This window comes from Eutrigla gurnardus (genome assembly GCF_963514095.1).
Source record: "Eutrigla gurnardus genome assembly, chromosome: 8".
NCBI lineage: Eukaryota > Metazoa > Chordata > Actinopteri > Perciformes > Triglidae > Eutrigla > Eutrigla gurnardus.
In genome coordinates, this window is record NC_139922.1 from 20,559,102 (window position 1) to 20,584,345 (window position 25,244).

Below are 25,244 nucleotides of genomic sequence, written 5' to 3' on the forward strand. Positions count from 1 at the left end.
ATCAGCACGGTACCCGTCTCCTGCCCATTCCCCACCTGAGACCCCCTCAGCCTGTTTCCCCGAGAATCAGGCTGCAGTGATGGAGGAGAGAAGTCGCAAGCAGAGGGTTGACAGAGAGGTGTAAATTATGTCTGCTTTACAGAGAAGGAATCATGATGGCTGTGGGGAAATGAGACTACACAAGATAAATGGTATCAAATGGCAATCCGCATTTCAAATCAAACAATTTTTTAAGAAATTAGATATATTATAAAACCACAACACGATCGAACAAAAGGTATACAACACAGTGTTTTAAAGACGCATTGGTAGAATACAAGCAGATTTAAAATGACTAGAGTTGAGAAAGCAACATGCAACTAATCTGCTCCGATCAACCTTCAATCCCTCTAAAGCTTCTCTCAGCACTGCAGACGAGGTGTCCGTCCCGTCAATCTGGAGGAGCTAGACCCTGTTTTCTGTCTCAATGTTTTTTAGGAGGTCAAAGTTCAGACCTGTCACTGGGACCTGTTTATCACATCAGGGGTTGTGTGACCAAGGCAGAAAGGTTGAAGGGGGTTGGGGGCAGGGAAGCAGAGCTTGTTTTCAAGTGGTCACCTCCAGCAGAGCTCCCAGGCAAAGTCAGTCGCCCACGGGTGGGGAGCACGGTGGAAGAGCTCACGGTATAAAGGGAACAAGGGTCCAGACAGCAGAAAGAGAAAGAGAGAGCGAGAGAGAGTGGCAGCTTTTATAAACTGAGACTTATCAAACGTGGAATATATTCAGAAAACGGTGAACAACGACTTTGCGTACGGCCGTTAATCGCTGGTCTGTATCATCATTGGATGCACCATGGCAACACTGATGAGTTACTGGATGTGTTTGGTTGCTCTGTCCTCAACGGTGACCTCGAGCTATGCCTTGGCAAGGTGAGAACTTATTCCTTCATATAGAAATCAGCAGTGAGGATTTACCACGTAACTGCACCCCGCATAAGAGAAAAGGTGCCACAGCAAAAACAAAGACCACTATGAAAGCAATGGTATTAAACAAATGAATTTCATTTGTTCATTAATGAGGCAACTTTTTCCGCTTTTGGATTTACATGTGTTTTTGTTCACTTTTCTGGCAAGGCGATGAGAGCGAAGCAGTCTGTGGTTTATTAAAAGTCCATTGTTATGCTGGGATGGTGCCCAGACATATGTAGGCTATGAGATATATAGCCCCGAATATATAGACCCAGTCTTTTCAATCATTGCAAATGTGCCTCATTTCCTTTCTATCACCTTGAGAGTAATTTTTCATTTGACTGTCTATACCAGAATCTCCCTGAAGAAGATGCCATCCATCAGGGAGACGCTGAGGGAGATGGGTGTTTCCACAGAGCAGGTCTTGATTGAGATGACCCAGAAGAGCACCGCCAACAGCAACAATAACAACAACGGGACTGTACCCACACCTCTAACCAACTATTTAGACGTGAGACTATGTTTTATGCATCACAAATTCAAAGGAACCGTTCTAAAACATCTTGTGTGTTCATGAAGGTTATGCATTTGGTAGGAAGTCTAAATGGACCGAGTCAAAAGGTAACTGAATTTGCTGTTTTACTCTTGAAAACAAAACAGACTTCATGCTGAAGGTCAAAGCAGTAGTTCATCCAAGAGTAAAACGCCAGGTCCAATTGACTTTGTATTGAAACTTTGAAGTATTATCGTTCATACGTCATGCTGTAGTTCCTGCCTGCAAATTGAATTTGTTATAACTGCACAAGACAAACGGTTTCCAATTCAAACAGTTTAACGTATTTAAGAAAGTGAGATATTGTATCAATAGAAATGCAGATTTTCTTTATTGTTTCTCCCTAATAGACCCAGTACTTTGGGGAAATAAGTATCGGCTCTCCAGCTCAGATGTTCAATGTGGTGTTTGACACAGGCTCAGCAAACCTGTGGGTGCCTTCGCAAAGCTGCTCCCCTTTCTCCACTGCCTGCTGTAAGTCCCCATGTCCACACATACAAGACGCAAAAACTAACATTAGCGAAAGGTGCTAAATACAACATTCTTTGTTGACATAGCCGGGCTGGCTGAACGTGCTGTTCGTGCATGTTATTGCACCACATGGATGTACAAAGAGAACTGAGTGAAGCAGTGGAGGCAGTACTCCATTCATTCCTCTGAAAGTGGGTCAGTGGTGTGTGAAGCAGAACATTAAATATAAAGATAAAATCCCCCCCAATCTTCTGCCATAGGGAAATCTCATTAGCATGTTCCTTTGAACCCGAACCTCCCAGAATCTTGGTCCAGCCTCCTTCTCGGACTCATTCACATGAACGTTGAATGTTTACAATTTTTAGGATCTGAATGATTTTAGTCAGGGCTGTTTTAATTAGGTTTTTTTTTTTAATTATCCATCGATTTACAGATATCTCTTTCCCAAAGTCTACAGCAAAAAGTATTTTTGGGCATTAAGGTATGACATGACGTACCCTGAAATTGTAGTTCCAAGGTTTGGCCACTAGCCTATATAAAATTTGCTTAAAAGCCTGCTGCTCTCTCTGTGGCCTTAATGCACATGCGCCCGTACCCCAACTGACTAGCTCACAGCTGCTGCTTTGCACTGCGCTCATACGCTGTTTACAGCTGAAAACGCTGTCCCAGCTTTCGACATTGTAGCGGAAGCGTCGCCCCCACCCTCTGGTTTCATCTCAGATATGTCAGGTCTATCAGCACTTTTGCCAGCGTTTGCACTTTTAGCACCGTTTGCACTTCATCACTGTTAGCACCGTGAGCACCGTGAGCCGCCAGCTCAGCTGTCCTCATGTTGTGAGGTTATAGAAATGCTCCCAATCTTGTATTTAGCACCTTTAAAGCTGCAACATTGTGCTTTTTGTTCTTGAGAAAGGTCCCAAGACCTAAAAGTCTACATCGGTTACATGACGTGTTCTTAAACTACATAGATGTTCCAACCCTTTAATTACGAATACCCTTGTCCTTGTAAATTTGTCTTCCTCCTAGCTTAAAGCATCTCAAGAGGTATCCATCACTCTTCAAATAGATCCACAACTGTAGAATTTAAGAAAACACAATCACCAATTATTTTGCACAGACAAACTCAGAATCTTTGTGGAAACTGTGTGAGTGGGTTTTAAGAAGAAAATTCTTCTTTGTGAAAGAGTGTGAGAAGGTTAACCTGCAGAAAAATCCCATCCCCTTGAAATGTTCTTATTGACTGTTACGGCAACTTTTTTGGTTCCCTCTCACCGCATGCAGAGCCTGGTTTTCGGCCGTAGCAGGCAGCTGTCTTCTCTAAAATTACTCTTAAAACTAAAATAGACAAATTCAGCAACTAGTTGGTGGAAAAATAAAGCACTTTTAACAGCTCACGGGTCAGATATTTCTGTCAGGAGTCAGTAAAGGAGAATGGAAATTGGTCTTCTGTTGACAAATTGCTTTCGTATGTGCTGAGGTGTGAAGAAGCAAACATTTGTGAATAAATTCACCAATTCTTCACAACTTATTTAAAGAGACAGTCTGTAGGAATTACTCCCATCTAGTAGTGAAATTGTATTTTGTATTCAAACAAATAGTGCTCTCTAGCGCATCGCTTTGTTGCAACTACGGTAGCCATTATGTTAAGAAACTATGACAACATGTCATCCAATACCACTTCACCATTATTCGGTCAGGTGTTGAGGTTGATAGTAATTACTCCTAGAGCAAGATAGTGATTTATGTTGCTATGTTTATTTTTGGTAGCCTTCCATTACTATGTCATAGCCTAAAGAATCAGCTAACAACTACACAACAAACGAATGTTACTAAAGTGCTATTATTGCTCTACAACACTGACTGTAAAGGGCGTGTCCGGGACGTCCACCATGGACGACTGAAAAACTCCTCGGCGGTTATAGTCTTCAAAATGGCAGAACGACATGGAAGCCTCCTGAGGACTTACCCGTCCAATTTAAATTAAAATAAAAAATCATTCACTTACAAGGATATATCAGATTATTGGCAGATGTAATTATACACTTATGAGGACCTATTTATGAATGAAGATATTGATTTTAATAAATTACTTAAAACATTACACACTGTCCCTTTAAATGGGCTACCCCCTCCCCCCCAAAACATTTATAAATTACATACTTGAGGATTTATTGTATAATGAAGCTTCCAAGACACACAGTTGTTTTATGACTCAAATGAATTTTGAACTTTTAGTTACTCACAACAGGTACGATGCCTCCAAGTCTCGGACTTACATTGAGAACGGAACTGGATTTTCCATCCAATACGCCTCTGGCAATATCAGAGGATTTCTGAGCGAGGATGTGGTCGTGGTGAGTTTATAATCAACACTCTATAAAAAGATGAAAGGAGTTTCCTTTTTTTTTTAAATACATTGTTGCTATAATTCCCTTTACAGGCTTCACTTCCAACCTTTGATCCTCAGCTTGTTTATGCAGGTCGGCGGCATCCCCGTGGTGCAGGTGTTCGCTGAAGCTGCCTCTCTCTCGGCCATGCCTTTCATCTTCGCCAAGTTCGACGGAGTCTTGGGGATGGGGTACCCAAACGTGGCCATCGATGGCATCACCCCAGTGTTCGACCGCATCATGTCTCAGCACGTCCTCAAGGAAGAGGTGTTCTCTGTCTACTACAGCAGGTGGGTTGAGCGACACCGACCTCTCAGGTCATTTCTCTATAAACATTTTTATTTGGAATTATAAGATAAATGGATCAAACAACAATCCGGCAATGTAGATTATGCAGAACGTCTGTGAAGTAAAAGAAAGTTATCCTGCTACAAGCAACTTGATTTATTTTTGCTGCGAAGGAGATAAGAGGATGTTCGGAGAATGTGCTTCCTCATTTTATATGCTCAGTTGTATCCAGAGGAAACCAATTGATAAAAGATGACGACAGTTCGCCGGGAATTTCTGGAAAAAATTCCAAAGAGCGGGAAGTCACAGTGTGTGTAAACCCCAGATGGAAATCACCAGAAATCACAGTGACGATGAGACAGTAAAAAAAAAAACAAATGTGTGATTCATTGTGTTCAGGGACCCGAAACACTCCCCAGGTGGAGAGCTGGTCCTCGGTGGCACGGACCCAAACTACTACACTGGGAACTTTAATTATCTGGACACCAGAGAGACGGGCAAATGGGAGTTGACCTTGAAAGGGTAGGGGTTTTTTTTTTTCTCCATTAACCCAATAACACAGCATGTGTGTTTGTGCACACCCAGTCAGAGACAACATGTTTTGATTTGCACCTCTTTCTGCATTCTTTTCAGCGTTTCTGTGGGGACGGAGATACATTTTTGTGCAGAGGGCTGCACAGCTGTGATCGACACCGGCTCCTCCTACATCACAGGGCCGGCCTCCTCTGTGTCCGTGCTGATGAAAACCATCGGAGCACAGCTGGATGAAAGCGGAGTACGTTTTTTTATGCACGCAACATGGTTTCCCACAAAAACATTTGTCTGTTTAAAAAGAAGAAGAAAAAAGAAAAAATGAATTACCCGTCATCACGCTTTGATCTGTGTTTTTCATTAGTACAAAGTCAGCTGTGACTCTGTCAAGACGCTGCCCAGCGTCACTTTCCACCTTGGTGGCCAGGAATACTCACTCACTCATGAGGATTATATCTTATGGGTAAGCAGGATGATGAACACTGAATCATTTTATTGAAATACGCAGTGCTGGAACGCAACCAAGTACACTTACTCAAGTGCTCTACCTCGGTGAAAAATGTTTGCATCTATTTGAAGTGGTGTTATACTTCTTAAGCCACTTCATTCCTGACAGGAATATTATGTTAAAGCTGCAGTTGGTGTGTTTTTTTAAAAAGCCAAAAGCACATTATGCCTTCTTAAATAAAAGACTACCACACAGGTGTTTCCATTTAAGTGGCTAATTAGACCTGGCCAAATTGTCCTGTGGTGGGATTTATAGGTTTTAGTAATTACTGAGTAGAGGTTCATGTAAGACAAGTCATTTTAATGTGGGATACTTAAAGGAATAGTGTGTAGCATTACGGGAATGCGTTGGCAGAAATGGAATGAAATTTTGTTTCCTTTTGTGTACAATCGCCTGAAAAAAATAATTTGTTATCTTAGCATGACCCACCTAGAGCCGGTCGCCATGTTTCTACGGAAGCCCAGAACGACTCTAGATAGAGCCAATAGCACTTTCATGTTTTTGTTTCGGCCACCGTACTTGGTTGCAATCTGCAAACCCGCTGCTAGATGTCGCCAAACCCTACACCTTAAACACTTGAATTTGGACATTTACTTGTTGCTACTTTTGTGATATGTTACCATTGTGATGGCTCATGGTAAAAGTGACTTTATCTTTGTTGCTCCAGCAATCGCAGACGGAAGGGGACGTCTGCACCGTCACCTTCAGGGGCTTGGATGTGCCGCCCCCTACGGGACCCATCTGGATCTTGGGGGCCAACTTCATTGCACGCTACTACACGGAGTTCGACCGTAGCAACAATCGCATCGGGTTTGCCACAGCAGTCTGACAGGAAGCTCTGTTTTCTTTTCCTCTGTCTCTGTTGCTATCGCCTCTTTGTCCAGTCGTCCCTTCACTTGCTTTTTATGATAACTCGTGAGCCAACCGCTAGCCTGTTCTAGTGAAAAGAAGAAGAGTGCACGTTAAGGAATATCAGCCTGCCGTTTCTTGCAAACCCTGCTTTGGGATATCTACCAGTTGCACTGAACACCTTCTAAACTTTTTTCTTTTTTTTTTTAGCTATTTATAAGAATGGAAAATTCTGTGTCCATATGTTTGTGTGCGAGACTGCTCATAGTTATCATCCAAGCACAGCGGTACTCCATACGTGTGTTGCACTGACGTAACAAGAATAAACTTGTTTACTGGGATTGAAACCCGGCTCAAGTCTCACTTCATTAATGGCCACATTGTTTTCCTTGAATGCCTTTTGTGACCATGTGAAAGTCAAGTTGAAAACAGATTTCTGTTGCGAATTGAATCGGCCACACCAGAGCAGTCACAGAAATATCTGCCATTGTTGATAAAGAGTTTTGCATATGCATTCCTATGTTAAACTAAAACTTTTAAACAATTGGATACACATTTGTCTCATGTGCGGCAGTCATGTGCGCTGCCCAGTGTGGTGATCTTTAGTAACTGGCAGTTACTGTAGGAGTCAGCACCAGATGTAATGTCACAGTTAACCAAAAATGATTATTTTTTCACATTTTTTGTATTTCTTGCAGCTTGACACTGAAAACACACGCAAAAAAACTTTCATTTTGTCACCCAGGAAACTCCGGTCGGAGTAGAAAAGCCTCTTCAGCTTGATTTTAACACGGACTAATTTCTGCTTACCAAGCAGGCAGAAGAGACACGGAGATAACAAAAACAATAAAAGCACACATTCATCAGATGCCCTTGTCAGATGTTTTTTGTTTCACTCTCTCTGAATCGGTGGGGAAAGTCCTCTCATGCTACAATAATGGGACAGCGAGAGTATCGCACACTTCCTTCGCTCTCACATCCACGAATTGTCTACCTGTTTTTTTTTTTTAGCAGCGAGGTGAACGTGGGGATTTATGATTTATGTCCTGGCATTTCATCAACAGCACATTTGCTCTAACTGCCAAAAAAACATCCCTCACTGTGTATGTTTGTGCAACTATTCAGGCTACAAACCAACCAGAACAATGTTTCCCATATCATAGCTGGCCTATTATATCCATTATCCATCATCTACCGCTTATTATGTATTCGGGGGGGCTGGAGCCGATCCCAGCTGTCATTGGGCGAAGGCAGGGTTCACCCAGGTTGCCAGTCCATCACAGAGCAGACATGTAGAGACAGACAGCCGGAGAACCCGGAGAGAACCCACGCTTACATGGGGAGAACATGCAAACTCCACACAGAAGGAACCCGGAACCAGAATCGAACCCCTGACCTTCATGCTGTGAGGCTACCCTGCAGCCCTATTATATATGTATAATATATACATACAGTACACACGAATTCCATCTGTCAATCTTTAGGCTGTTAAAACATCTTTTTGTCATTTTAGTGTGAGTATTACATGATTAATTGCAAGCCAGGGAATGTCCATCATCTCATGTACAACTGGACCTCGATTACATATTTTACCATAAATTAGGAAAATATTTCAGTATACATTACCAACAGAGGTCACAGGTTTGTACATGTTGACTGCTTTGCATTTCAGTTTCTTGCCAAGAGTTATATGAGAAAGGTGCTCCGGCTCTCTTGTGTATCAATCTTCTTGGCAAGCGTGAGCTTTATCTCCAGAAATGTCAAACTATTGATATGATTGGTATGAAGTAGCAGAGACGCTGAGGGCTGTGAATTTAAACCCTTAAACACACACATGTTCCCAAACACTTCATCAAGCAGAGGTTGAACGGTGGAAGGAGAGCAAAACCAACAATATATCTGTTCAACTTCCCTCTGCGCCACCGACAAGCCTAAGAGGATGTAGATGTTTGAAATGAACTCACAAAGGAACTACAGCTGTCAGATACATGTGGCATATTTGCTCAATACAGTGTTTATTACCGTGAAGCAAAGCAAGTGTGCGCAGCCCATCACCAAAATAGTTATTGTGAGAGATAATATGTGAACCAGTGTTTTAAATGCAAATTGCCTCCATGGGTTAGAGTCTCTAAAACAAGAACAGATGTTATCATCACCGACTTCGAGCTCCCACAAACTCTATTTGTCGATTTTTTGTTTTGTTTTGTTTAAATGAAACAATATTAGGAAACTAGTGGAACTCAAAATACATCCTGTCACTCTACAACCCAGAAACATCACGTACGGGACTGCGTATTTTGTCAAACAGTGGAGAGGTGGGAGGTCTTTAAAAGGGCTGTCTGTCAGCTGCGACAGTTAGTCTTGGTTTTGAACTCACTCTGTGTGCAGGAGGAGCACATCAGGCAATGCCTTTAAGAACGGCACCACATGACGAAGTGGCAAATTTACTTTACAGCAAATTCCTTTCTGTGGAGTGGAACTGAATATATGAAAAGGATCTCTTTGCTTCAATGTGTGTGACAGAGGAGTCTGGTGTTTTCCATTGTCAAACACGTACCAGATGACCATCCTTGTGTCAACCCTGATTCAGAGCAAAGCTAAGGTAGGTGAGAACCTAAACACTACAGTTAAAATACTTCCAGCAGCAAAACAGCCAACGCAGGAAAGGAAAGCAGCATGCTTTTGTTAGACTGTTAAGTAAGACGTTTGTTTTTGTTCTTCTTCTCTTTTCTCTTTCTTGTGCTTGATTTGCTGACCTACATACAGATATCATAGGCAGCATAGAGAGAGCAAATCATGTGACAGGTGACATTTGCATCATGTGCTCCTGCCTTTACCACATTCATTGACATTAATACTTTTATTAGATTACATTAATTTGATTATCATCAACCGTCAAGTGGGTTCCCAATAACAGTGGGAGGCTAGCATGACTGTCTCTCAGCTCACACGTATTTGTTTTCTACTTGGAGAATCTTTTTTTATAATTCCTTTCCGTTTCAAATGCCAGTTTAAACAGATATTTTGTATCATTTGCTTCGATAGTTAAAAACCACGAAAGCACGTGATTGTTTTCTCCTTTTTGCTTTGGCTCAGTCATCATGACAGATAGAATTTGCAGAAGTTTCATAATTCAAGAGCCTAGAAAAGAGTTAACGTGCGCTGCTCAGCGTTGTATTAGGACCAGACGGCAACATTTCAAAGGAATACTTCTTGTCTCTGGTGGCTCTCAGATGAATAGTCTTTTGTGTCACTCAACATATCAGAAGTTGATCAGGCATCAAATAAATCAGGTTTTATTGATTCAGTTGTTTTTGTCGGCATCTGTCTCGACTCGTGTTTGTTGCAGAAGCTGCACTGAACTCGCAGGTCAAGCGTGACAATGTGGTGATTTACCAAAGAAAAAAAACGAGTGCAGACATTTTCCCTCCATGTGCTTGTCACCATGTTTCATATCCATCTGGAGTAGATTCTCTTGCCGTAACAGCTTCCAAAACGTTCTTGGTAGCAGGGATCCTCAGCTTAGAGTCCATCCTCAAAGGCTAAGCCTGCATGGTAGAAGGCACTGTTTGGAAATAACTGGACCTTATCTAACAGAGGCTAGGTTCCTCTGAGGTCACCCACTGTTAAACCTCAGTGACTGTTCGCGCCGCAGCAAAGAGGCCCCCGAAACCTGACACTTTAAACCCAAGTCGAGAAGCAGCACTGCACAAGTATTGCGTAGGGGTGGAAAGAAATGGCTTGATATGTAGCAACGCAGCTTTTCCCCTGCGTACGTCGAATGGAAAGGCAGCGGTTTGCTCATGTGCATTATGCTTTGGCACCTTCAAGACATTCCATTTAGGTTTGCCTTTGTTTTCCTTGTAAAATAAAACCCTTTTATGAGGACAAGATGATGACAATTAGGGAGGGAAATTGAATCACAGAGAGATCGTGGGGCGTGCAAAAAGTGGTCACGGTGCCTCGACGAGCTGCTGCTTGAGATATTTCCTAATTTTTCTATTTTTCTACATGAGCTATGTTTGTCCAGTATAACATATATACCCACGTGTGTTATTCCCTGGTGTTAGTCCACATGTGTGGTCGACGTGACGATAACGTGTAGTTGTGTTAGTTGCAGGTAAAGTGTCTGTGTGTACTTATGTTCCTGAGCTTCCCCCTGACTATGGCTGAGGTCCCTGGTCCATGCAGACACTCCATCACTAGGGAACACCTGCTGACAGTCAGGCATCTGGTAGGTTTTTAAACATTAGAAACGCATCTGTTGAAAGAACATTAGAAACAATGTGGCGACCTAGGCTGAAATCTCCATGTTGTAATTTCTGCAGATGGATAACCAGTTGAGAAGTGGGTGCACGATAACCTACACATTCATAGAACAGCGAAGTTTGGTAAGATAACTTTGTGTGTTATGGGACTGTTTTCCTTTTCCCTGAATGCTTTGATACGCGTCCAACTATCCATTAAACTGTATCACCCTTTCATATTTATTACCTCGTGTTCTGATTTCCCACAGAGCAAATGTTGTTTTGTAAAAGCTGCTTTACCCTGGATCCTGGAGCTCCTCACCACCCACTTCAAATACAGCCGGGGTTCAATCAACGATGGCTACGTTCAGTCCCTGAGAGCGCTCATCCTCAACATCTACTCTCAGAAATGTGTGCCTCAGATCAATGAGGAGGTTGAGGTGAGTGTGTGTTTCTCACTGCAGCCTCTTTCTCCAGATTGAAGGATTATATTTCCTGTAATATAAAACATGGGGGAACAAATATGTGATGTGAAGAATTCCCCAGTGTGAGTAGATACATCTGCAGTACCTACGGAAAACATTTAAAGTATGTCTCTCTGCATCTGGCGCAGGATAAGCCAGAGAGTTTTGAGATGCTCTACAGAGGGTCTACTTTAGAAGCGCTGCAGAGAGCTTCGGAGGTGCTGTCCGATTACTGGGAGCTGGTGACGACGAGCGACGCGCCAGTGGACTGGAGGTGCCAGCACGAATACACAGAAATCTTTGGGTCTACCACGGAGCTATACACAGAGTCGCCCATGCAACATTTTACAGGTGGGAATCTGCCAAACTTCTGTGATGAATGATGCAGGTGTGCGGAGATCACAGCAGGAGTGTGTTTTTCTACAGACAGTTATGGTAGGAACTCGGTGAAGGCCTCGCAAAGAAGACCCACCAGAGACCTGTACATGCTCGGCTTCATCATGATCTCCATCTGTGGAGGACTGCTCTTCGTGCTCACTATCTACTGCCTCATCACGCAAAAGGTACCGCCGTTTCGGTTTTGGTGATTTCTCAATCAGATGTAATCTAATAAAGTTTAGACATGCATTCCAGTCAAGTTGCACGTAAACAGGCCTTTAACCGCCTGGCTGTGCTCTGTGTGGCGAGTACCAGACCTCCCTCACTGCGAGATACTGAGCACATTGAAATAAGGTGGAAGCTGGACTTAACCGGAGAGAGCAGGAGTGCTTTTCTGCAGCAGCACCAGCACAAAAGCCACTAAAGTATGCCAATGCTCTTTATCCCATTTGGCGCCATCAGTTTTAATTATAATAACGTGTAAATCTAGGACCTTTACATAATTCGATATTTCAAAAACTCTTAAATTATTTCACAGAATAAATAGCCTACTGCAGTAAACCAAAATTCCTTTATGCCATATTAAAAACATGAAACAAAGTTTCTTTATAAATCCCCTGTTGATACACTAAAAGTGCTTTACAGGCAAAGAAAGAAAGAAAGGTAGAAGTATAAAATAAGATAAATATAAAGGCATGTTTTATAAAAGAACTGACCAGTTTAAAGCCCCAAAAAATTAATCCAATAAAACAGATTCATTGAAAACAGAAGAGAAGAGAACATAAGCTTCGTTAATAAAAAACACAGTTAGTTCCAAGGGGATTCCAGTCCAATAGCTGAGAACCATTTCACCACACGTGCATTTAACTTCATTAACTGACAACTCCCTGCAGATCTGAGAGAGCTACTTGGCTTGTACTTAAAAACAATTCTGTACTCAACCGGAAGCCAGCGCAAGGATCTAAGAATCTGAGAAATGTGTTCTATCTTCGTGGTGTTTGTCAGGATAGCAGCGACCAGGCAAGTAGGAGTGCCTAGCATTAGTCCACCCATCAACAAATTAATGCATGAATTATGTTTTCTAAGTTTCTCAGTATAGCTGTTTTGAAGCCAAAATTATAATGTTTGTGATTTTGTTGGATCCAATTTGTTTACTTTCTCAATGCACGGATATTGTGGCTATATAGGACCATCATGATTTGGTGAGAGCGCTATAAATATCTGGGTGTCATCTCATCTGCATAGAATTGATAAGGAACTTATGGCACCTAAAATGTTGGAGGAAGCATGTAAATGTTTAATAAGAGGGGCCCAAGAGCTGACATTGGCCAGGCATCGGCATTTCACGAGTTGGGAGTGAGAATGTGTTGAGGATTTATGTAAAATTTGAATGGGTGGTGTCCAAGAACTGATCTATGAGGGACTCCATATATCATGCTATCATATAAAGCTACTGACTTTGTAACCCCTGCCTTCAAAATATGACCTGGACCACATAAGTTCCATTCCTGAGAGCCAGCTCCAATTTTCCAGTCTATCTAGAAGCATCTTTTGTGTAAGATTAAAGTCAAAAGCTTCAGTAAGATCCAGTAACACCAGGACCAAAAAACTACAAGAGCAATTTTAGTGCTTTGATTTGGGCGGAAACCTGATAGGAGCCGCGAAAGAGAATGACCAGAGATCTTTGAAATTGAAACTTAAATAACCCAATAAAGTAAAGCGGTGAAACAGTATCAGATGAAGTTCTTTAATGTCTGCAAATGTGTGTCTTTATCCTATTCAAGGTCGACGCCTTCAGCAGTTATTTCCAATAATAATCAAAGTTAATTAGTTAGTTAGAGCGGCGGTTTTCAATATACATTTTTCTTTATTCCTGAAGCCTAGATAATGACTTAAACATAATTTAATATTTAAACAACTTGAAAGTATTTCACAACATGAAGAATGCTGCAAACAATTCTTTATGTGCTATTAAAAAACATTAAATGAGAAAAAAGCCAATAAAGTAAAAGCCCTAAAAAATGTACCAGCTGCAGTTTAATCCTATTGAAAAAAAAGTGACTTCTAGAAAACATTACTTTCCCAAGAGGCCTATTCATATATACGTCCACATACAACACAAGTGTTTTGATGAAAAGAAGAAAAAGCAGAAACATCCCATTCTTGGATTACAACCTGGCCTTCATTTATAAGGTGTTAGGGGCTGTGGTATGTTTCTTTAACACTTTGGGACGCAGCTCCTAATAGGCTAACAAGTTGTAAAGAAGTCATGCTATGAAGAAATCTGGGAATGGTTTAGCCATTACAGAGTACCAGCCCTTCCTAGCTGGTAGAAACTTAACAAAACAAAGGAATGCAAATATAAATCAGTTAATTTGTGCTCTTTTTCTTATTCTGGGCTATTTTATTTAAAATTAAAATAAATGAAAAAAAAAACTAATTATCAAAAAGATGTATAATTATTGTATTTAGATGTGTTATTAATGGTTTTTAACAACCAAAAAAAACAATATAAACTAGAACATATCTGCATTAGGTGAGTCTGCAACACACACCGCTGTAATGTTCGATTGAGGGATGTTAGACTTACACAAATTACTTACTTACAAATTATACATTTAAAAATATACTTTTTTAAAATTTTAATACAATATTTAAAAAAAATCTCCATAAATAGAGTTTTTCCAGAGTTGAGAATCATCGTAAACCACAAGAGGTCATACTGTTACAAATGTACATTGAATATTAGGCTGATGGGTTCAGCAGTGTGCGAGATTAGCGGTAGACAGACAGAGAGACAACAAAATGCTGCTTCACCGCATTTTGTCCCAACTCTTAGGACAACCATTAAGCTCGTCCCAAATGGTTCTAGAAGGTTCACATGACACGATTATATCAGAAATGTATACAAGATTTTTAAGCCAATTCCTGGAGTGACTTGCTGCCAGTGTAAGAGTATTAGAAATGGTGCAATGGTCATATTTCTTAGGTTTGAACAGCTTCCTTGATAAATTCATGTTGCCAAAGAGCATTTTTTGTTTTTAAAGCCCTGCATGTGAACAGACCATTGCAATAGTCCTCAGAAACATGGCGGACTTGAAAGGTCTCATTTAGGTTGCATTAAACCAGAACTGAGGAAGGCTTAGATCAGAGACTTTCAGCATTCAATCGCATTAGAGCTCCACACAACTTGTGCAGTAATGGCTAACAAATGGCTCCATTTGAGTGATTCTTTCAAGTTAAGGCATTAATAGGACCTTGTTAGCCAGAAGCTGGTTTCTCAAACGCAGGATGTCATTATGGCTGAACACTAAGCAGAACCCAGTAGACAAACAAGGAGTCTGTTCCAGGCAGGTTGGAGAGAGAGAGTGAGAGTGAGAGAAAGTAGTAGAGTAGGTGGGATTGGCATATTAGTCATATTGATCGTTTATATCCTTACTGAATGGAAGTGACATAATACTACATGAAGCAAAGTTGAAGCAGTGAATGGATTGACTTTGTCTAATAGGCCCTTCAAACACATGTGGGATTAATAAAAACTAATAATGGCCCTGGTCCACATAGGGAGGTCAGAGCTGTGGATTGTGACTGCTTGATCAATGTAATGACTCTGTCTTGTCTCTAAATAATTACATTCCCATACAATGAAACTGCATGAGGTTTTCATGGGGCATGCTAAGTGTTGTATTTTTTGGTTTTGTTTCAAATTACAACGTTCACCACAAATTAAAAACTGGGCCCACGATCCAGGCGAAAATGTTTCCCTCGAAATGTGTTGTTAAGTGTGTAGGAGACGGGGTTTCTGTGGCACACCAAAGAGAATGGTAACATAATCACTTTGATCAATTACACATTTGGTTGCCCTGCTACGACATGTCAAGAAAATGACTGCTACAAGGGCCTTTTGTAATATAGTGACTGATGTAGTGTATAATTCTTAACTTGTGCAATGTTATTCTATGCCTGCTGGACATTGATTTCTGCTTTTGTCTGTGATGCTACTCTCATCTCCTCTCCATCTCCTCTTCATCTCCTGCTGTTCGCCACACTGTGGGTACATGTTGCCCTGCCAATTGCCCCTGAAGGCCTAAGCTTTAAACACCGAACCAGCTCTGATTTTAATTGACTTCATCTGTGCACTTAGTACAAACAGATGGGTTCAAGGGCTTAACATGCTGTATGAGGAAGTGGACAACATCGGAAGTAGGCAGATGCATTTCTGTGAAAATTCTGTTTTGAAACCTATGATATCAACATGTTTGTCAGTTGCTGTACATTTTTTTACACCATGAAGCCCGGATCAGAACATATGCTACGTTAAATTTACTGGCTGTGCTATAAGCGATATACATATATATTTCATTAGGGTTCACATCTGAATCAGCTGTGTGCTTACCGTATGCAGTTGGTCTATTATATTTTCCCAGTAGGCTATATGCAAAAAGCTCTGTGATGAAGTGAAGCCAATGCAGAATGATAGCCAGCACGGGGCGACTCCTCTTTCCAATTGTATAGATGTCAATGAGAAAATGACCCAACTTCTCACTTGATTTATTATCTCAGTGAACATTGTAAACATGACTTTATGGTCTCAATCGCTAGTTTTAAGTTTTTTTCAATAAAAGCATGATGTTTATTTAGTAAATTATGGTCCATTTAGAGTCACGTAGACCATAAAGCAGGGTGTGCTTTAGGGCGTGGCTATCTCATGATTGACAGCTAGCTAACACGGTGTTGTCTGGTCTGGGTGTTTTCCGTGGTTTTGTTTTTAGAACTTTTTGGAATGTTAGTTACATTTTTTTAGTCAGCTAAAAATCCAAGATGGTGACGACCCAGATGACAAACTTGACACAAACTGACTAGTGATGCCACGGTCACTTCTTTCTTAAGGTACGGAAATGTTCACTCACGTTAAATCTAATTAAGCTGTATTCACTGTGAATAGCAAGACACACATCGGTTGGTTTACTACAGCAGTATGAACACAAAATTAATTGTTTTGTTGTGATTGCATTAAGTATGAGTAAGTTTCAGATCGAGCAATTTTCGGATCGATCCGAGGTAGGTGATGCTAACACTGTAGCTGATCCATCAACACTAAAAATAACGTCATCTAGGTTTTAATACGGCAGCAACCTTGTTGTTTGTAAAAGGCAGTCTCTGGTTTATACACCTCTTTGCATTGACTTTTATGCGATAGCTCCACACAAAAAATATGAACCTACCTTTAGACTGGAAAAAGACTGCGCTGGGTAGTTGTGTAGTGGTTAGCGCTGCGATCAGCTCCAACGCCCTGCGACCCTGAATGGGATAAGGAGTTATGGATGGATCGATTTTCAAAAAGAAATCTTCAAAGTTATCCATTTAGTTGAACTCTGTTAGCAGTGCAGAGATGCTTTGCTTTGTTGTCGGCAGAAACAAGATGAGCTCCAGCTGTGATGGAGTTTACAACTTTGGCTGTGAACTTTCTCTGACACATGTAGGCTCCGTCCACCTGCCCACCTTTGGGCAATATGGCAGCATTACAGTCAAAGCTGAACTGGAATCAAGCCTATAACTGCATGAGAGTCCAAACAGGAGCCAAAACAAAGTCTCTTTTTAATACTTTGGAGACGAACAAACCAGCTATTTCAAAACTTCTGGAACTCCCACCAGCTTCCCTGCATCAAGAAGCGGTTTGTCAAATCAAAACGTGCGGATGACCTTGTGTCTAAACTTTCCCGTTTCTGGTATTAATTTCAATCCCATTTTCATTGTATATAGAAAATGCCTTTGCACCTTTCTTTTCCTCTTGATATTTATATTGAAATCTTTAGGGGTCAGAGGTTGAAGAAGGGGCTTAGGTGTGGGGAATTTAGTCTGGTACATTGTCATGGGGGAAGAAAAAAAAACACTAAAACTACAAAAGAAGGAAATTGTCCTGAAACTGCCCTGTGAAGTTACCACCCAGTAGAGAATCCATGTGTATTTGCTTTGCCTACGGGGGTGATACCGTAACACAAACGTCTTCTTTACAAGGAATACAAAGTGACACCAAAATGCAACTTTTGAATGTGAAGTGCTCAGCGGTAAATTTGAAAAGGTGGCTGTCAAAAGAAAATGTTTTCATCTGCTCAGTCAAGGGGACTTGGAATCGCAGCAGTTGATTTCAATAAAACGTTTTCTTGTTGGGAAAAAAAGGAATGACATCGAGTCGCTAATCGAACGCCCATTTCCACTTTCAGCGACACAGTCTGCTACCCTGTCATTTGTGTGCTCAGTGGGTTCCAACACTGACATGTTTTTGCCAAAAATGAAGTTTATTTTGTATCAATCTTCACACACAACCCTTTCAATCGCCTGCTTCCTGCTCTGTCATCAGTCACTAACGCCAGAATATTGTTTGCGAATGATTTTGTTGGGAGAAATGCTGTGTGTGTCTGTTGCTTTGTGAATCATCACAGTTTCTCACCACTTTGATATTTCCTTCCAAAAACAGAAAACTCACAACCCTCACAGATCACGATCACATATAAACTTAAGGTAGGAACACGTTGAACGTTTGAAAGAATACTAATAAATGAAAAATATCATTTTTCCACCTTTGCTGGAGTCTAATGTCTGCCTAATGTTTTTGTTATCTGAATCAACACAGAGGCCAGCAGGACATAGAGATGGAGCCGCAATGATGTGAGTATCCTCCCCACCTACATCAAAGTGCTGCTGAGAGTCTAACAGCTGGTGCATGATTAACACCAGTGTCAGCCTGAATTTAAAGGTTGCAGTGCACATCCATCTTCATATTCTTTGTATTTTCAGCAATTTTCTCTCCCCGCGGGCAGAAAAGAGCACATCGCTGCAGCAGCAGACGGATCACTTGAGAAGCTGCACGTTTTATCCATCATGACGTTTTCATATCAATATTGTGTGCGTGTGTGTGCATGTGTGCGTGCATGTGTGTGTGTGTGTGTGTGTGTGTGTGTGCGCGTGCCTGTAATGTATCATGCTCACCTTTTTAATCAGAAGCTTGCTTTTGACTGAGAGCAAAGCCTTGTTTTGAACAATAACGGTATGTATATTATGTCTATGCGTTATGTATTGCAGATATCTTTCACTAAAAAAAAAAGTTTATTTTTACACTAGTTATGTGTGTTGAATAATGTGTGTCCATTTGCTACCACTTAACCAAACTGTTATGTTTGCCGGAACATTTCCACAAGTTATTTATTAGTTTGACTATGCAATCACTGTATTGATAATAAAGGTTCCATAAATACCACATCCAACGCTCTCGACCTTTACAGATGCATTCAGATATGAGCGCAAGAGCAGGTTATGACCTCATAACACAAAACGATCCGGGGGCCACCTGATTGCCTACATCCTGTTTGACTTCACGTTTTAAAACGCTTTGTGGCAAGCCCTTCAGTCCCCCTTATAATCAGCATGCCGTGTCAATCAATGCACGCCTTCATGCTTCTTCAAGTCGTGCCCAAAAATAACAAAGCGGTATTTCGACATGATCTCTGGACAATATTCCATAAATGATAAAAGACGAGTTGTTGTTGCTGGCGGACAGGCTGAGATACTTAACACTACAGATACACACCAGCCGCCGCTGCAGGTACCCGAGATGTCCTGACTGCACAGGGTTTCACAGCAGGAGTTGGTGGGAATAACACACAGTCAACTCGCATGCGAGCACGGCACGCTGCAGCGGCGAATCACAGGATAACACCGAGGGGCGGACGGGGAAAGAGCATGTGCATTCCCTCGTGTCCCCATGACTTTTTCTTTTCCCCGCTCGTGTTTACTCGGCGATGGTCCGGCCTAATGTTTAGAATAACAAATTGCATAACGTCTGAGTTTGAGAAGAATTCCTCGCCCAAATGAAAGACATCGATTCGGAGAGGAACACATGTTGAAAGATTCCTGCATGTGATCGAGTGCATGTGTGCTGGTCTCCTTTTTTTTTTTTTTTTTTTAATAATAATCTGTGTAGGGAGTTAAAAAAAAACACAAATTCGAACCATTTTTTTCAGCCTGCCAATATATCATGATCTATAACAAACTTAATTTTCACAAGCTACTGCTTTTCAGTGCACAAGCCACTGTTGGACTGGCAGTAAGTCAGTCTTCATCTCGAGACATTACTCCATTACAAAACAAGAAAAGTATTTCTATAATGAAATTAGTTGCCTTTCTGCAGAGGATTAAAGGCAGCTGTGCAAGATGAAAAGACAAGTTGTCTTCAACAATAACAATGTGGGAACTGCCTAAGACCAGTTAGTGTTGTCGCCCTTTTTCTCTCCCCGAATCTCTCGCTTACCTTCAAATTAGAGCGAACAAAACATGTTGCTGCTGCTTAAAATACATCGCTGGCAACATTGAGAAACACAAATAACTGTGGAAACTAGGGCTGTTGGAACAAACTTCAGGAATCAAATATATTTTGAATGGTAAAAGAAAAACAGTACTATTCAAACGCTGAAATTAGTATACTTTTTTTTTATAAAAAATTGTTTTTAGAAATGTGTTTTCTAATGTTAGCTAATCACGCCCTCCTCGCCTTGGCCTACCGGCATAAACAGATGCTTTTGACACATGAAGTCTGGTGAATAGTTTTCTGAATCACAATCTCACTATCGGAGATAACCGCCGGCAGCACTCAGTGAAATGAAAACAAAGATATCGACAGACCTCTAGAAGCGATGCATTCAGCTAGCTAGCTTACTGCTAGCTAGATGTAAGTAAAAGTAAAACAACCACGCTGCCGATAATGGCATTGGCAACGTATAAGCCTGTGTAGTGTAGTTAATATTAATAATAGGCTGAATTTGAGCATTAAATATTCAAATATAATTTGGAAAATATGGAATGAAATTCGATTAGTATTATAGAGGAACATCGACAGCTCTAGTGGAAACATTTGTTTTTCCTCGTCAGATGTAATATTAGTATTATCATTATTAGTAATATTACTATATTAGTACTAATAAGTACAGAGTGGTGGATTTCCGATTTGAAAGATTAACTTTACATAAAAAACTGATTCATATCTTTCCTACATGGTTACACGTCATGGAATGAATCCTCACCATAGCTGACACACAAAACACATTTATCTCAAATTACAATAGACTTCGGCTCAAAAATAATTACAACCCCCCCAAAAAATCAGGTAAAAAGTAAGTGTATAAATTACCCGACAACAACAAAAGATACAACAGACATTAAATACAGGTATTAAACCACTATATGATTAATCTGATTCAGAGGCTCGTTTTTTTCACCTGTTATACAAACGCGTCATCGCACAACTTGAAATGTTTAAATGTGACGAGCAGTCTTTAAAGCATTCTAAATGCGTAACAGCTGGCGTATTCACACAGGTCTGTCACTGATGATATGTTGGAGCGATTTTGCCAAATAATAAAACGAGGCAGCTCAACCTGCTGTTTTATCACCTTGTGCCACATGATGGAAGCAAAGATCTAGCCTGATAAGAACATAACGCTATAAACATCTTTAAAAAGTGGCGTTATTTTGCCAACACACTAGAATAACATTAGATAATTTAATTATTTTGTGGAAAGTATCTGGAATTTTCCTTTCCTCTCAGTGTTCCATGTATTTCATCTGGATACTAGATTTTATAGCTCTGTTATCATTCAGCTCTCATGACACTTTTGGCATTTTATCTCAAATGTGTATTCTGTCACACTCCGTGTGTGACAGAATATGTGGTAAATACAGTGACAGGTAACAAGAGGTCTGGGGGTGGGGGCTGGGGGCTGGGGGGTGGGGGAGGTTACAGAGAAATCAGAGAGCAGGAAGCGCTACACGTCAATAAATGCAACATGCCGCAAACAGTAGGCGGCCTCAGCCGGAATGTCTTTGGCGCTGATCTCGTTGGCATCCAAACGCAGCATTCTCAGCCTGGAGAAGTTTGTCATGTCAACCGTACTGCAGAAGCTGCTCAGGGAGAACTCTGAAAAGCACAAGAGGCAGAATAGAAATATGAAGGTAGGCGCCATGTTCTAAGTCCAGGGCTTCGCAGCCTTTTTATAACTCATTGCCAACTTCAGATTTTTGTGATTGTGTGTAACCGATCTTAAAAGGGACAGCTCTTCCCCTGAATCAAATACGTAGTTTTTTCTTTAACCTGCATTTTTATTTATCAGTTTACATTGTTTACGGCCGTCCTCTCTCAAATACAGTGGGACTCAAAGTGGAAAAAACTCAAGATGTATGTATTCACTGCAGCGAGTCCTGCTGTATATTCCTGCTGGGTCTTTACTGTATGTATGTCAGGCTCGAGTTGGTTCTCATATTTCTATATTAAAGCTACGATTGTTTGATTTAATTCAGCAAAGACTGGGATTGTATTTTTTAATGGAGTTTTAATTTTTTTCATCTGTATTTCATAAATTTCTTCCACATAATAAAGTGTTGAGGGAAAATGTGTCGGGGGAAGGGCATCGGTTCAAAGTCAGTAGAAAATGTCCACCCAGTCCGCTCCCCGACTGTGACACGGGGTGATACATCACCATTGGGCGTGGCCAAAGATGCAACAAATCAAACTGTCTGAGAAATGGAGACAGGAAACGTATTAAGTTTTTATGATGTTGAACTGCCAAATAATAAATAAGACGGCCAGAAACAATATGGGTGAACTGGTGCATTTCAAATATGTTAATATAAAAACAACAAATTATAACAGTCAAATCTGAGTTCCCTTGAGGAATTTCTTATGTGACTTTAAATGAGTGCGTGTGTGTTTATTACTGTAAATAATAAGTCGAGTCAACTTTTACACAATTTCGCTGGTTTCAGTTTCACAACAGTGATCGTTATATTTTACGCTATATTTAAATGTAAAAAAATAATCATCATTGATATCATGTTGGGGTTTCTTAGTGGAATAGCATGCATCAACGTTACATTCCCTTTGCTATGTTTAGCATCACTACTTTGCTTTTATATTACGTGTTACAGTAACAGAGAAGTGTCCGTACCTTTGATCTCATTGGCATGTAAATAAAGGTTTTCCAGGTTCCTACTGACAACGGGGATTTTCTCCAGTCTATTGAAGGAAAGGTCAAGCTCAATCAGCGTGCTGATATTGAAGACATTGGATGGAAGTCCTTTATCCGTCAGCTTGTTATGAGCCAAGCGGACAAAGTGTAGTTCGGGATTCACAGTGAGAAAGCCCGCCGGCACGGATTCTATGTTGTTAAACTCCAGGTACAGCTGCTGTAGCCTCTCTGGGAGGTTGCTGGGGATTTTCCTCAGCCGGTTTTGCCTCATGTCCAGCATGGTCAGAGACGTCAGTCCCTTGAACACACCTCCGACGTCCTCGATGACATTTGCTTGCAGCTGAAGGGTAGAGAGGGCGGCCATGCCCTCGAAAGAGTTGGAGGGGATCTTTGAGATCTTGTTGTGACCAAGTCGCAGGTCTCCGATGGACTTCGGCAAGTTGGGAGGCACACGTGTGAGATCATTGTGATCCAAGAGGAGCCGGTCCAGGTGCTTGAGCTTGCTGAAGACGTTCTTGCCGATCTTGCCTGAGCTGAGCTGGTTATTAAAGAGCACGACCCAGACCAAGTTGGTAGCGTTGTCAAACACGCCGTCCTGGATGCCTGTGATCTGGTTCCGCTGCAGGTAGACGTACTTGATGTGAGCGGGGACATAGGGAACGTGCTGCAGGTTACGGTTGTGACAGTACATAGCCGTGGGGAAGCTGGAGGGGCATTCGCACTCCAGGGGGCAGTCCACGCTCTCGGCCCGCAAGCTGGCATGCCGTCGCCGCCCACGTAGCCGGGACAGCCACTGGATCTGGCTGTACTGCTGGCTGACGCTCAGATCCACTGCTCCCATAATGAGCAGGAGCAGCACTGTTCGCATGATCACTGATGGAAGAGCCAAAAAGATTTCATTTAAAGTTTACATTAAGTCAAATTTGGTATCAACTCAACCCAATCATTACCTATATGAATGTTTTGCTCCACTATTTCTTTCTTTTTTTTTAACAAAATGTACAGTAGGTACAATATACCTACCGGTTGGTTGGTCACGATGGCTCCTCTCTCCAGTCTGTTTCTTCCTCAGACTGAGTGCAACATGTCGCTTGTTAGAGTACATATCCCCCCCTCTCTCCGTGTAGAGGTAGCCCCCAGCGGACGACATACATTTCCAGCTTGCATGTAAAAACCTACACAACAACGTATGAGCCTCCAGCCATGTCAATATCAATCCCATCTGTAAACCAGTGCACACATCTGCTTTTTAACGGCCTTGTTTTCCCTTACTGTGTCATACCTTATCATTAGCAAAGCCACTCAGGGATGCTGGCTTGCTGTTTATTGCAGTAACGTGGAAGCTACTGGGGGGGATTATGGTATACAACATTTTACGAACCAAGGCCAGACGCTGAAATTAGCTGTGAGATCCTTGTTAAATAAAACAATGCGGCTTGCAGATTCAAAATTAAGTTGCCGTGTGCTTTTTCGTGGATTACTCACTGGATGTTTCAACATGCACAAAGTATGATAAAACCCTGTCATTTGTCCACAATCATCCTCCTTACACATGTTTCAAAGGTCCCTGCCTGCCTCAGGTACGCACTACTTTTGTCAATTACAGTCTTCAAACTGTGGAGAAAGTTAACACATGTTTGTGCTGGCGCCTACAAACACCAGAGCCCCAGTACCGTCCTGCAGGTTCTTTGAAATGTCGGGGCCATTCATGTCCTCGGCTAGAGGAGGAAGATCACAGGTTTTGAGGGATTACATTTTGTTCTGTTCTTTTCCCTCCCCAACATGCCTCGTTGCCCCTTTGAGAGAAAATGTGCCGATTGAAAAATAGTGCATCAGAAGAATGTTCAGCACATAATGTAAATCACCGAATAATTACACACGAGGAGAGTGGACCTGAGCATACACATATGGGATTATTTTGCACAAAAGACTTGGCATGCTTTTAGTTATGGCATAAAATTATTTTGCCAAAAGCAACATTTAATCAGAACAGTAAATGTATATTCCCCAAGAGATTTTTACACGATCCTATTCCTGGGAAGTGATGCCTGTCCATCTGTTGTAACTGTGATAGTGTAACATTAATGAAGTGTTTGGCAGAGGGGAGGGAATGAAAAAAGTTTCCCGGAAAACAACGTTCCTTTGAAAACTTGTAGGCCTGTTGTTGGATTTATTATTCAATTAATCAATGTTTAAATCTTCTAATAATCTCCTTTATACAACAGGCATAAATCATTTGCTTTAGGTCTGTGGTGTGTGTGTGTGTGTGTGTGTGTGTGTGTGTGTGTGTGTGTGTGTGTGTGTGTGTGTGTGTGTGTGTGTGTGTGTGTTTCTAAATGTGCCACAGAGACAAAGTCTGAATTGAAACATGATGCAAAAGCTGGAAAAACTGTTGTGTAATACAACAACACAGTTCCGACATTGTCCTAATTAAATGGCAGCACACAGTAAATATTCATGCCTGAGGCGTTGTTGTGGCGTACCATAAGCTAAAATCCATAACTTTTTTCTAAAATGGATTTCACTGGATGGGGTTGGCCATAATCAAGCAAATATGCCACTCTGAAACATGCTTGTGTGTTTCTTTTGTTAGGGAAAATATT

At 41.3% G+C, this 25,244-nt stretch overlaps 3 protein-coding genes across 4 annotated transcripts; 2 read left to right on the forward strand and 1 right to left on the reverse strand.

Moving 5' to 3' along the window:
- Positions 1-713: 713 nt before the first annotated feature.
- Positions 714-6,869, forward strand: ren (renin). The gene is made up of 9 exons (XM_084015340.1): positions 714-908; positions 1,302-1,458; positions 1,851-1,974; positions 4,207-4,325; positions 4,452-4,648; positions 5,046-5,168; positions 5,280-5,421; positions 5,542-5,640; positions 6,353-6,869. The coding sequence occupies exons 1-9, from the start codon at positions 832-834 to the stop codon at positions 6,512-6,514; spliced, it is 1,200 nt and encodes a 399-aa protein (XP_083871466.1). The 5' UTR covers positions 714-831; the 3' UTR covers positions 6,515-6,869.
- A 2,053-nt stretch (positions 6,870-8,922) lies between these two features.
- csf1b (colony stimulating factor 1b (macrophage)) lies at positions 8,923-18,876 on the forward strand. Of its 2 annotated transcripts, XM_084015213.1 has the most exons (9): positions 8,923-9,136; positions 10,649-10,768; positions 10,863-10,925; positions 11,051-11,221; positions 11,395-11,596; positions 11,672-11,808; positions 18,102-18,145; positions 18,258-18,292; positions 18,422-18,876. In XM_084015213.1, the coding sequence occupies exons 1-8, from the start codon at positions 9,095-9,097 to the stop codon at positions 18,289-18,291; spliced, it is 813 nt and encodes a 270-aa protein (XP_083871339.1). In that variant the 5' UTR covers positions 8,923-9,094; the 3' UTR covers position 18,292; positions 18,422-18,876. The 2 variants fall into 2 exon arrangements, with proteins under 2 accessions (XP_083871339.1, XP_083871340.1); XM_084015214.1 differs by having other exon boundaries at positions 10,655-10,768; positions 18,258-18,876.
- Positions 18,877-20,469: 1,593 nt separating this feature from the next.
- On the reverse strand, positions 20,470-24,378 carry fmodb (fibromodulin b). The gene is made up of 2 exons (XM_084015341.1): positions 22,621-24,378; positions 20,470-21,593 (listed from the first exon to the last, which is right to left on the reverse strand). Exons 1-2 carry the CDS (start codon positions 23,507-23,509, stop codon positions 21,442-21,444), a joined length of 1,041 nt encoding a protein of 346 aa, XP_083871467.1. The 5' UTR covers positions 23,510-24,378; the 3' UTR covers positions 20,470-21,441.
- Positions 24,379-25,244: the final 866 nt, after the last annotated feature.

Coding starts and splice junctions, on each gene's coding strand:
- fmodb (XM_084015341.1), bottom strand. CDS start 23,509: ATGCGAACAGTGCTGCTCCTGCTCATTATGGGAGCAGTGGATCTGAGC. Junction 21,594..22,620: donor ACATGCCAATGAGATCAAAG/GTACGGACACTT, acceptor TGTGCTTTTCAG/AGTTCTCCCTGAGCAGCTTC.
- csf1b (XM_084015213.1), top strand. CDS start 9,095: ATGACCATCCTTGTGTCAACCCTGATTCAGAGCAAAGCTAAG. Junction 10,769..10,862: donor TGCTGACAGTCAGGCATCTG/GTAGGTTTTTAA, acceptor TAATTTCTGCAG/ATGGATAACCAGTTGAGAAG. Junction 18,146..18,257: donor CGATCACATATAAACTTAAG/GTAGGAACACGT, acceptor GAATCAACACAG/AGGCCAGCAGGACATAGAGA.
- ren (XM_084015340.1), top strand. CDS start 832: ATGGCAACACTGATGAGTTACTGGATGTGTTTGGTTGCTCTGTCCTCA. Junction 1,975..4,206: donor CCCTTTCTCCACTGCCTGCT/GTAAGTCCCCAT, acceptor TTGAACTTTTAG/TTACTCACAACAGGTACGAT. Junction 4,649..5,045: donor TTCTCTGTCTACTACAGCAG/GTGGGTTGAGCG, acceptor CATTGTGTTCAG/GGACCCGAAACACTCCCCAG.